At 38.5% G+C, this 13,008-nt stretch overlaps 1 protein-coding gene across 1 annotated transcript in view; it reads left to right on the top strand.

Annotated features, from left to right (window-relative positions):
* Positions 1-8,624, top strand: part of LOC140230479 (adhesion G-protein coupled receptor V1-like) — a 99,157-nt gene extending 90,533 nt beyond the window's left edge. The window contains exons 89-99 of the mRNA XM_072310632.1: positions 37-178; positions 499-666; positions 1,273-1,395; positions 2,138-2,242; positions 3,281-3,397; positions 4,239-4,320; positions 4,712-4,841; positions 5,562-5,719; positions 6,585-6,706; positions 7,463-7,711; positions 8,190-8,624. Coding sequence (XP_072166733.1) covers positions 37-178; positions 499-666; positions 1,273-1,395; positions 2,138-2,242; positions 3,281-3,397; positions 4,239-4,320; positions 4,712-4,841; positions 5,562-5,719; positions 6,585-6,706; positions 7,463-7,711; positions 8,190-8,624 — 1,831 coding nt within the window. The remainder of the gene's footprint in view (positions 1-36; positions 179-498; positions 667-1,272; positions 1,396-2,137; positions 2,243-3,280; positions 3,398-4,238; positions 4,321-4,711; positions 4,842-5,561; positions 5,720-6,584; positions 6,707-7,462; positions 7,712-8,189) is intronic.
* Positions 8,625-13,008: the final 4,384 nt, after the last annotated feature.

Genomic DNA, 13,008 nt, shown 5'->3' with positions numbered 1-13,008 from the left:
GTTTGCTTCAATATTCTTTCTTTTTTTTTTCCCCAGAGGAAACAATTTCTTCGTCCTGCCGCCCGATCTGCTGCCCGAGGGCAGTTCCAACCAGCACTGTGAGGATGTCCACTTCATAGAGTACAGCAGCCAGCAGTGGTTCATTGGCTCACAACAGGTGCAGACACTCAACGGTCAGGTAAGATGCTACACGGCCCTTTGCTTTATACTTGGCGACAAGCGATGATAATGGTAAGTGCTGATGATAATAATTTGCAATAGCAACTTGGATCATGGTCCAGCCTGAATTTTATAAAATGCTTTATCATGATTATCATACATATATATCTATTGAGAGGACATCATTTGATATGTGTGGAAAGGGTGGTATTGGTGGTTAGATTGATTGATTGACTTCATGTCATGATTTCCAAAATGTGTTGTAATATCTGTGGATGAAAAAGAAATTCCTGGCGAGCACAGTATTATTGATCAGCTCCATCCACTCTGTTGGTGCAGGTGCTCTCAGTGGGAATCAAGGGCGCAGAGACCAACTTCACCAGTCTGGCCACCCCAGTGCGCTACCGCATCTACACAAGCGACTCGCGAGTCACGCCCCTGGGAGCCACCTGTGTCCTGTACAACGGCCCGTCCAGGCAGTGGCTGCCCACTCTCTGCAGCGTGGTGGTGAGTTTGACCGACCCATTTCACTGCCCATTGGTTTGGGGTTGGGGGAAGGGGGGAGAGAGTGGGGTATTAGTGCTAAGGTCAGTGGAACACTGTGATGTGCCATTTGATTTTTCTTTTTTTTTCATGTAGCGTAAAAAAAGTGATAGATATATGCGGGTCTTAATTATTTATAAATGTGCAGATGCAGGTTTTATTGTTATTGTTTGTAAGCAATTTGATTCTCAGCAAAACACTAATCATTTTCTCTTCAACAGAAAGTACAGACAAAACTTCTATGTAAAATGTAAGTCAGGGCATCGGTCAATTATGTTCCCTCGCACATTTCAGCTTGTCTCCACAGAAAAATGTAAAAACCTCCCTTATTTGACTTTGTTATTGTCCACTTAGAGGCATGTTACACACAAGTATCTTCCTGAAAGCTCTTTGAATAAATCTTCCCGATCTGAACATGTGGATGTTTACAGCCTTTGTTTTTGTGTGCATGCAAAATAAACTAATGATTATTCACAAGTTATATAATTTTGTTTATGGCTGAGTGACGTGAATGGCATGAATCAGACATGCATTTTAGGTTACTGTTTTTTGAAAATCTTAACTCTGCAGTCGGACAGTCGTGACTACGTGGAGTGCTCCTGCAATCATCTATCTGAGTATGCAGCAGAGGCACAAACGGACAACTTGGTTGGCTACAATGAATATGTCTTCGCTTCCTGCTTCATATGCATAGTAAGCATCTAGCTATTGTGTTTATTAATACCTTGGTGTCATATAATGTGTAGGCCATTATATTCTATCAGCATGATATTTTGCCAATCTGGACCAATATGGGAATGCGTGAGTGGTTAAATGCACGGTGTAAGACACCAGCGATCCAATGAGAAATAAGTTTATCCCTTTTCAAGAAGGAAAATGAGCAATTTCCCACTTTAAAAACATAATTCCTTGCGTTCTTCTGTTAGAGGCAATATTTTTGCACATTGTTAATTGCAATGTGACTAATTATTGCTCTCAAAATTTCATAGAACATGTAGCATATACGTACAGAATGTGGAGGGCATGTAGTTTCATGTGTCATGTTAATTACACATATTGTATGTGACCAATCGTTGACTCCCACAATTTCATAAAACATATAGCATATATACAGAATGTGAAGAGCATGCAATTTCATGTATTATGTGTTTATAATTGCATTTGAGTCCAATGGTTTGATGCATCCAGCATTTGAATGCATAGGAATAGAAGTTCTGTCTGAATCCAACTTCACAAAGCATACTTGTACTTAAAAAGATTGCCACATACAACGATTATTGCATACTTGCAAGGGGCTAGGCAACCTGCATACTCAGTAGTGAGTATCTAAGTTGTTACCGTGGTTATGTGTGAGCATTGAGACTTAAAAACAGACTGTTGGTGAATCTTGAGCCCTGACTTTCCATGATATTCTCTCCTCTTTGCTGCGTTCCAGGGTGGGCTCTTGCTGGCTCTAATTGCCCACCAGTTCTGTACGGTCCAGTGTATGTTTGCAGCCAAGCTCATACTCCACATGTGCTTTGCCTGCATGGCCCTACAGGTAAGTACAATGAAACATTATCAGCATATGAATATTTATGAATATAATGATAATAATGAAGATAATAATGATACATTTGTACAGCGCATTTTCCATAAACGTACACTTTCAAATGCGCTTTACCAGTGGATTATTGATATTGGAACAAGTGAGTTTTTAGATGTTTTTTGAATGTGATGAGAGATTGCTGGTTTTGGAGAGTTTTGGGTAGTTGATTCCACAGTTTGGGAGCAGCAGATAAAAATGCTTTATCACCAAGTGTGGCCAGCATCTATCTATCAATATAGATAGATAGATACAATGTAGATAGATAGATAGATAGATAGATAGATAGATAGATAGATAGATAGATAGATAGATAGATAGGTAGATACATTGTAGATGTAGATAAAGAGATTGATAGGCAGATGAATAAATAGTAAGAAAAATGGACAGACAAGCAGATAAATGAACAGATAGATGCATGGACTAAACCTAGATGCATGATCCTCTGAAAATGGTCATGTCTATCTACTCATATCATCTTTGGGAGAGTGTAGTAGTAGTAGTGTGAAAAAAGCTTCAATACTTCCCCTGTCTCTGGATTTCATCCATGCTGTGTTCTTGGTGTGGAATGAACCTTGGACTCTTCTCATGCTAATATAGTGTGCTTCAGAGTTCCATCTAAAAAGAAAGAAGAAAAAAAGGGAACTTAACCAACCAAATATTCCAGATTTTGTGCAAAAAAATAAAAAGCTTGGCAGTGAATAGGAAGAACTGGGACTTTCGAAAATTGTCATTGATAATGGGGGCGCAACTAAGAAATGATTAGAGAAAAAGATTTTAAAAAATATTGATTGTTCTTGAATAAAGTGGTGTAGAAGAAGTTTGAATACTTTTTTTTTTGGGGGGGGGGAGGGGGGTATATTTGCAACCACATGTAGTGAGTAGCTTTGAATCACACATCTTGCCACATCCAATGATCAACACTGATATATTAAAGATAGTCTACATGTACATTGTACTGTTAGCATTGATACCAGTAATGTTTGCTTGCAGATTGTATTCGTCGTCTCAGCCTACATCAGTAACCGGGTCGGTGCGGAGGCCTGTGCCGCTATAGGTGTGCTGATGCACTTCTTCTTCCTCGCCCAGTTCACATGGATGCTGATGCAGGTGAGCCCCCCCCAACTCTCTTTATGATTGAAGATCGCTCTTTTCCATGGTATCCAGTATGGAGGGAAGGCTCTTTTTGATGCAGTGTTGGGGGCACTTCTCTCTTCATGTGCAAGGATCTTTCAAAAATATCTGTGCCTATAGAAGTTGTCAAATGACAAATTATATGCAAAATACTCACTTAAAGATACAATGTATGTGATTTGCATGTTCAAAGGATGTGACACCAACTGCAATTGACTTGTCAGTGCAAATTTAGGATTGTATCAAACAAACTAATAAAATTCAAGACATTGTCACTAAAAGGCACAAGCCCTTGGCCCGGGTATATCAGAATATTATGTATTTGGTTATGGCTGGATAAATTTTGTTTTTTAATTGGAAGGCTGCCGGAGATATCAAGCAACAGCTTTAGAGGTGACGGTCTCTTGTATTTTTAAACTCCAGTCATCAAGGTTACCACATGCTTAAATGTATTATATGAGTGTAGTATGTCATGCTGTTACATGCAATTACATACTGTATGTAGGAGTTTTCTCTGTACTTGTTATGTTCATACATATTGTGTTTTGAAGTATGTTTATGTAGGTTTTTTTTTTTTTTTTTGGGGGGGGGGGGAGTGGAAATGTTGAAGTCAAGTCATATCATATCAAATGAATTATGGCCTGCAAGATTGCATTAAAAGTTTGTGTCATGTATTGCTACTCTGCTCATCATTCATATTGTGTCTTTCCTGTGCAGAGAATTTGATGTAAATGTACTCTTCCATAAAAAAATAAAAAAAAATAAAAAAATACTGAAGTCACTGACCCTCTCTGCTTAATGTCCCCATCTTTTGCAGTCCATCAACTTCTGGAAGGTGTTTGTACTGAATGACGAACACACGGACAGGTTCTACGTGCTCTTCTTCGTTCTGGGATGGAGTAAGTTTAATCCTTTGAATTCCATCTTAATCCAGAGTGTTTGCATTCTGTTCTGTTATGACCGACAACTTAATATCATTTGTTTTGATTGCTCTGTGATAAATAAGGGGAAAAAAATTATTCTCTTTTTAGAGGTCGTGCTTCTGTTGATAGCCACTCGATGCTGCTGGTTTGTGTTGTGTTCACAACAGAAATCAGAATCTTATTCACTCTGACATTGTCTTTTTAAATTGCTTCTCTTTTGTATAGCATCATATTGCACACCACTTTCTAGAAGACACAATACATAGCTACTGATACTGACATACAGTAGCTGATGATTTCACATGCATCATTTTCAAGGCTGATTAATGATTATTGCGACAAATGTTTGATCTCTTCCCGCCTCCAGCCCTTCCGGTCGTCGTCATCGTAGTCTACGTGGTGGTGGCTTATGCGGGTCTTCAGTGGGACTTCATTCTGGAGGACGGAGGAAACCCTGTGCTGTCCATGTACGGCGATGTGCACAGCAACGGCGACATGTAAGGCATCTATTCATGAGGGAGAGGGAATTTCTAAGCTCCATCAGCAGGAGGGAGGGGGAGATGGAAGGGAGGGGTGGTGGGGGGGGGGGGGAGCCCTCTCTGGCAGAATTCTCTCAGCATCCACCCACCCACCCCATCCCTGATGATATCACATTGGTTTCTCTTTGCTATTACTACATTTGTACCTGCACTTACTCACAGCAGCGTCACATTTTTTATTTTTTTTTTTATTTTTTTTTTTAATGCAAACATTTCTGACAAATTTTTGATGTAGCAGTGAATGATAAGGCACACAAGTGTGACTATTGTTCAGCTCAGGTGTTACTGGAGGATGATGTCACAGCTGCAATATGAATGAAGACGATCTGGAGGATTCTTTAGAGGTTGGGCATAAGGTGCAGAAAAAAAATCTAAACAAATATTTAAAGGTACACATATGATGCATATTTTCATGAAGTATTTAGTAATTTGGTTCTGTACAAACCATAAGACATCACAAGAGGTCAATAGACATTTGGATTTCAGGGATCTTAAAATCATTCACGTCTTTCTTCAAAGTGCACATAGAATAGCATTATATTCTATTGGAAAATGTTACTGCCCATGACTGAAATCAAACTGAGCCATGCCCACCCCAGTCAGGCATGGCATTAAATCAAATAATCAACTGGTGATTTAATCATGAAATCATTTGATCTCACTGTTTTATCCTGGTAGCTGCTTCATGCCAAATGGATATGCCGCCCTTGCTGCTGCCATGGCGCCTGCCGCACTGTGTCTCCTTGGGGTGCTGGTAGTATTGATTCAAGCCTACCAAGTCAAGCCACAGTGGAAGAGATACGACGACATCTACATGGGCAGCTACAACACCACAGGTTTGTTGCATATGAAGTAATGGATGGATTTTATTATACTTGTTCGAAGAGTGCAAACTCTATATTGGTGTACGTGTATGTTATGGTGAGTAGTGATTCTTTGAACAGTTTACGTTTTTTGTTGATAGAGTAAAGATGTGTCAAGAATTCTAAAGAAAATGCTTGTGGTTTAGGGCACTTGTAGCCTTTTTCCTATTCCTGTTAATGAAGTATAGGAACATACTAGTATTCAAGATTACAAACTTGCTATCAAATTTTCTGAGAGTATAGGATTCTGTAGGGTACATACGCGTGTATGTATAAGAATCTGCTGATGTTTCGGAGTGACTTTCTATGATTTAAAGTTCTTCAGACATTTCACTGTTCCTGTAGATAGAGCATAAGATTTCTCTAGCCTGGAGCGCACACGAGTCACAATGCAGGTTTTTCAGGCATGATATTCTGTAGATTTAAATCTGATTCCCTATTACATATATTTTTTTTCTTCTCAATTCTGTACACATTTTGCTGTTTCCATGTGTTACGATCACTCGAAAATTTTAATTTCTTATTTTTTTTTTAAAACAACCTCAATGTTCCTGGTAACAAAAAATGATATCCTGCTGGTGTTCCAAAATGAATTTTAGGACTGTAGAATACATTAAAAGAATAAATAAATAAATAAATACTAGCAACTAAGGATTCTAAGAATATTCATTCACCATTTTTTTCTATTGACAATGGACAAGACCTTGCCAGTGTTCTGGAGTAAATGTTAAGCATTTAAAGGTTATAAAAGCATGTGACTGTTCCCATTGAGTGTTTTGGAGTAAATGTTAGCGATGGAGAGCTCTGAGAGTGTCTTTATTATTTGTTGTGTTCACAGAGTATAAGATCCTGCTGGTGTTCTGGTTCCTGATCTCCATGACATGGCTGTGGGGAGGTCTTCACATGGCCTACAGCCAGCTCTGGCAGCTCATTCTCTTCTGCATCTTTAACATAGCTCAGGTAAAGTGAAGGAACTCTATGCACTGACTGTCAGAGAATGGTGCAAGTGGTCTAGTACTAGAGAATACATGATGTGTGTTGAAAACTGTTTTAGTGTTGAGTGAAGGTTACCATAGGAACTCTTTCTCATTTTGAAATACAACTCTATTGTGTGTTTTGTGTCAAGTGAATCTTCTAAATTCATCATTACTTCTTTATCTGTTGATATGCCCAGGCACATTAGCTTTAATAACTTGCCAAGCATATTCATCAGAATGTAGTAATACATCCAAACTTGGCCTAGTTGTAAAGTTAGCAAGACCACTCAGGTGTATCTAATACTCACAATGTGCCTCAGTCCAACATGGAGGCTATAGGGATCAGGTGGATGAATAGGTACTGTAAAACTAGACATTGTTGCATGCATGAATCTTTTGCAAATTTTGCAAGAAGTCGAGACGTGAGTAAAATGCATTCAAAAGTTTTTGTCTACACAGTGCAATGAATGCCAGTGGCAATTTGCAAAAGTTTCATAGAGCAAAAAAGAAAAAAGGAAAAAAAAAATGCTGTCAGCTCAAATTCACCAGTGTCATGCCACAAAGGTTTCTGGTTTAACAATCTTTATTCACTGACAATCAGTTTACAGACATCTCAAACACACACATGATAAATGTTCATTAACAAGCAGCATGGAAGAATCACACTGTGTTGAAGAAAGACTCATTGTTATTTCACATCTGCTCCCCACCCTATACCCACCACGTCCCATCCCCGTAGGGCCTCTATGCCTTCCTCTTCTACACCGTGCTGCGGCACCAGCTGTGCCGCAACCCGTCTCGTGGCAACTACACCCTGAACGCTTACGATAACACGGGTCTGCTGCTGGACAACCACAACACTACCTACTCCTCCCAGAACCTGATGGCCCAGCTACCCCCTGAGAAGAGCACCAAGGGCACCCTGACCAAGGCTGAGGCCCAGGAGATGATTGACAGGGCCCTGAGTCAACTCAGCCAGCATGGCGAGGTAAGGAATATACAGTCAACCCTGCCTTAGAGGCTACAAAATTGTACCTGTCTATAGCGGCCACCTGGCATTTACAGCAACTAAAGAAATTCCCCCAACAGAAAAACTATGTTGAAGACCCTGTCCATAGTGGCCACCTGTCTGTAGTGACCACTTTTTTTTTTGTATTCCTTGGGTGGCCACTATAGACAGGTTGACTGTATAATGATACTATGGTCTTATTTTCCTAGGGTAACCTTTATACAGTAGTGTGAGTTCTCTTCTGAAGCAGGGAGTGCTCTGCATGGCATACAATTTTTAAGCAGTTTCCAGTTGAGCATAGAAATTCCATTGGAATGCTTTAAGCACATTAAAGTGTCATAATGAAATTCAAAAGTGTGTGTTTTAAGATGTATTGCACTTTGCATTTATGCTCTCTCCTTTATGAACGTGCATGTGTAAATCCGACTTGACCTTGATTTCTCTCGACCCACTTTAGCTGGACGGCTGGGATCGGCAGTCAGTACGCAGCCACCACAGCGTCCTCATGCCTGCCAAAGCCCCATCCATGCAGGGTAGCAATCTCTATGCACCAGCCCCATTCCAGGATGTTAGCCCCGCCCCTCAACCCCCGCCCACTCGCCTGCACCCCTCCCCACCGCTTCCCCCACCTCCGCCGGAGCCAGAGCCTCTCCAAGACGACGACACGGAATCACAGGACTTCGACGACCTCATCTTCGCACTGAAGACGGGTGGAGCCTACACCATAACGGATGCCCCGGAGCGACCCAGGTCGCGCGCCTCCAGTGCCCCGCCTCCCCAGAACCAGACGTGGCGGGATCCAGAACAGATGTCGCCCATCATGAGCCGATCCCCCGAGAGTGAGGATCACTACCAGATGAGGCGAATCAACATAGCCGACACCCATCTATGATCGTGTCCCTATCCACAAGCAGACTACAGTGTTGCTTATCTCATTCAGCAACCAAAGAGGTGCAAAGTCTTGAAGGAGACTATCTCTTTAGAAGCAATAAAAAAAAAAATGTCTTATTTTCCGTAACGTATAATAAAGAACTGTAGAAAAATATGGACAAGCAAGAGTCTGAAATTTGAATGGGAAAAAATACCTATTTCCTTTGTCATATGGTTAGCATGTAGTAAGTGCTTCCAATAACTGTCCTGCTGAGATACTGCCATTTGAATGTAATACATGAATGCTGAATAAATAAAGCAGCATCGTATGAATTTGGAATAAATTTCATATTCAATAGAATGACATTATTGTTAGTCAGCATAGATTGTTAATTCACAATGATCACTTAAAAGCACATGGATTCATTGTGGTGCAAAAATGTATAGCTGGATTTTACGATTCCGTTCAAATATTCAATTACCTGTAGAGCCATAGTCAGTCTCTGCCTGAAAGTGACACGACAAGCATTTATCAGGAAAAGAATCTAGCAATCATGACGCTTTTCTGTAATCAAGACTTTATAATAACAACCGAACAGTTTTGCTTTTCTGACTATTGTTAATCATTGATGTCATGTTTTTCCTGCAGTTATTAAGCAGCTTTGGGCAGGAGGCGTGGAAGTTTGTATCATGTCTTGTATCATCAGGACAAACGTGATTATTTTCTTGCCGATAATTAAATTTGTATCGAATTGATTTGATGATGGTGCGAGGCATACGTAGTCTACAGCTGTAGTTGTAGCCCATTGTACAAGTTACTTTGTATGTTGTCAATACAACAGTGTGTGCATTAGACTCTGTAGTACAATGTATATCACCCTCTGTTGATTTATTACGAGAAGTGTGACTGTGAGCACATTTGTTGACACTATAAAATTGGACTGAAAGCTGAAATTGTGATAGAAGTTGGATAGATGTGATGTTTCTTGTTCATGTTCTCCATGCTGTTCATTAAGATTAGAAAGTTGTATGGTAATTATCAAGTCACTGCAAACCTATTGCTGGGAATTTAGTCATAAATTCATGCAACAGTGACATTTATATCATAATACAAAACGACATACATGTTCATATATTCAGGATCGATGGAATAGTCTATCATACTATGTGCCTCATTGAGATAAAAAAGCAGTTTTTTTCTGACACATTATGTATGCCAAATATCATTGGCACCATCATGTTTTTAAATGAATTGCAATTGGAAAAAGTGTTGAATTCAAATGCAAACTTATACAACACGTGTCATGCAAAAAGCAGCAGGAAATACTGATCAACGTGAATGAGTGATGTGTGTAATCCAGTGTAGTCTTTATTTTTAATTAAGTCAATTCATTTGTGCTTTGCTGTGTCGTGTTTCTCTGTTTTGTCGCATACTACAATGTAGATTGCTATTATGTAGAGATGAGGTTCTTTGTGTTTGAATATTGATCTGAGCTGGTTATCTCTTGTGAAAGTACTTACTCTCTGTAAAACCTTGCTAAAGGGATACTGAAATCATGAATAGAGAATACAGACCTTAATGTTTGAATTACTTGAAATTTTGTCTATTCACAGATAAATTATGTAAGTTTCAGGTGTTACAGTTCACAAGGGGCTGACAGCGTGTGAATGCAGAGGTTGCATATAACCAAGTCTTTCACTTTTGTATTCCATGGGTAATTGGTTCAAAAGCTATTTGGTAATTGTCAAATTTAAGAAACAGATTTCTGTGTGCTTGAATCCATTCCTTTTTTTTTTTTTTATCTCTTTGTTTCCTTCTCTAATCTTTCTGAATAATACATATTTATATCTCGAACTTACAGTACTTGCAAATTACATATGTTTCCTCCCACAAGTACATAGAAATGTACGTCTCTTGTCATACAATGGGCTGGTCCCATTCCACAGCAACCGACGGTTGTCATACTTTATTTCTTACATTTCTTATAGCTTCAAGATATTGGCATCATGGCTGAATAACGCAGAGTGATAATATGGAGAAGAGCCAATGCTTACAGCATGTTGGCAATCATCTCGGTTTTAGACGACTTTAAGGGATGAAATTGCTTCTCACTACCAGGCTGAAATAAGATCGATGGAAGATGTTTAAGACTACGCACTCTGGTCTTACTGGTCATTTTGGTTGGCTGTCCCACAGCATTTGTGGATGTGCAGCTGCTTCATGCTGAATTCTGCTGAGATGGAATTGATGTACAGTACATGCTAGTATTTGCTAGTTCCACTGTGTGATAATATTGCACACTGCCAGTAGGCTTCAATCACAGGGGAGAAAAAATGGATTAAAAACACACCAGAAAAAAGAAACAAAATAGAAAAGGTAAAAATGAAACTCTTGAAAGCAGATTAACTTGTATGTCACATTCTATTGTTTATGATATGATCATATTATTCATAAAATCAAGTCCTTCTAATTTGGATATTAATAATGCAGTTTATAATATGGCTATTTATGAATTTTGTGGCATAAGTGTGCAGTACTGTACACAGTTGTCTAACAATTCAAAGACAACAGAGTTAAAGAGAAAAAGAGGCTGAGGTTAAAATGCAAGGTACATGTATATTCTGAATTACACAATTTGTGTATATTTATTTCAGTAGAAATCATGGTACACAACTTGACATGTTAATACGATCAAAATGGTCCGTCCTTTCAGACGCAATACTCTCACGCCTTGATTACACTTTGCATAAGCTAGTTGCTGCTTATTTTTTTTTTAATCAAAATACAGCAATGTATTACAGAATGAATGCATGAGAGCTAATATGTCATAGACTGGTCTATACATCATTATAAATGGCACCATTAATAAGAATGCCTTTTACAGAAAAAAAAAAATGCTTATAAGTGGTGACACTCGAGTGGAAATCACCTTGATATAACAAATCCGTATCCAAACGTTGCACCTTGATTCAACTTGAGCTAGTTTATATATTTTGTACAACGCTGTTATATTCTATACCTTCTATTATATCTGTGTGTGCTTTCAATAAAATATACTTACTATATTTCCTTTCCAATATGTTTCAGCTCTTCTGATAGACAACAATTGTAGATAAATACAGTCATTTATTGGATTAGTTTTTAATGTTTTTGTCAACAATCATGGTACTGTAAATACTGCTGCTTGAGTGAAATTATACATGGTTTTTAAACACAAGTATTTAAATCAATGTGATTAAATTTCGAGAGAAAAGAAAAAACCTGTTTCTCTCGTCTGTTTGTCCAGTACTGTTTGTGATACAACACAATCTAATAGCTTTCAATATACACATGTACATGCATGTTAGAGGTATGTTTTGTTTTCTTTGCTGACTTTTGTTTTAGTCATACCCTTCATTAACTAAGTAAGCATTTGCAGTGTCAAATGACATTTAGCATTGTCAAGTAGCAAATCAATGCTGCCTCCTAACTTAGAAACGAAGACGAAGGTGTTTGCATACAACGTCTATTTGTAATTTACTCCTTGTTTGAATTTCATAGCAGAACATTCTAAAAATGGAGCAAAACGATGCTTATTTGCATCATTTATAACTCATATGATATACATGTACCTATTGCTACTACATTGTATGTGTCAGTTATCCAAGGAAGTCTCTGAACTTATTCATATATTCATAAAACATCCTCATTTTCAACATACACATTGTAAAATCAGACCTTTTAGCTCATCAACCCACATATATTTCACTCAAGTTCATACAGCAACAGTCCAGAGTCACAGAGCTTGTAACAGGAAAAACACATTGACTCATAAAGTTGTATTATGCATGTCCTGTTAAATACCTCAGTGATACAGTGAAACAGTTGGAAAATATTGCACTTGAGCTGTACAAAACATCATAAAACCCCACAATCTTGTTCACTTCATTTCTGATACTGTCACAATTTTTTAAATAGCCCCATGCCTTCTTGCCATCATGTAATTCCTGGTGATTTCTGTTGTTTTTTTCTTAATTTTTGTCCTACAATATGCACAAAGTTATTAGCCCTTGAAATTACCTGCATTTAATGATGATGTGATGAAGTGTATTTTTCACTGAATAACCCAGAATGGACACACATCCATGCTACTGTACAAACAAATAGTGCTTAAAAATATCCCATATCATGTATGATTGTTATGCAAGCAAGTACTGGAATACAAGCCAGTGTTTATCCTGACCAAAAGGCAGTGCGGGTACACATCAGTTCAATGATACACTAGTAATGATATCAGGAACACACAAACTATTAATGATGTGTTAAACTTGAGGCTGCAGTGAAGCATACATGTATACAATGTATCTGTATGGTGTACATACATAAAGTACTAGTACATGAGGCAAACATTTTGACAAGAATGCGT

The sequence above is a fragment of the Diadema setosum genome, chromosome 7, assembly GCF_964275005.1.
Source record: "Diadema setosum chromosome 7, eeDiaSeto1, whole genome shotgun sequence".
Classification (NCBI taxonomy): domain Eukaryota; kingdom Metazoa; phylum Echinodermata; class Echinoidea; order Diadematoida; family Diadematidae; genus Diadema; species Diadema setosum.
Note: the sequence above shows the minus strand (reverse complement) of the source record. Positions and strands in the feature narration are given on the sequence as shown.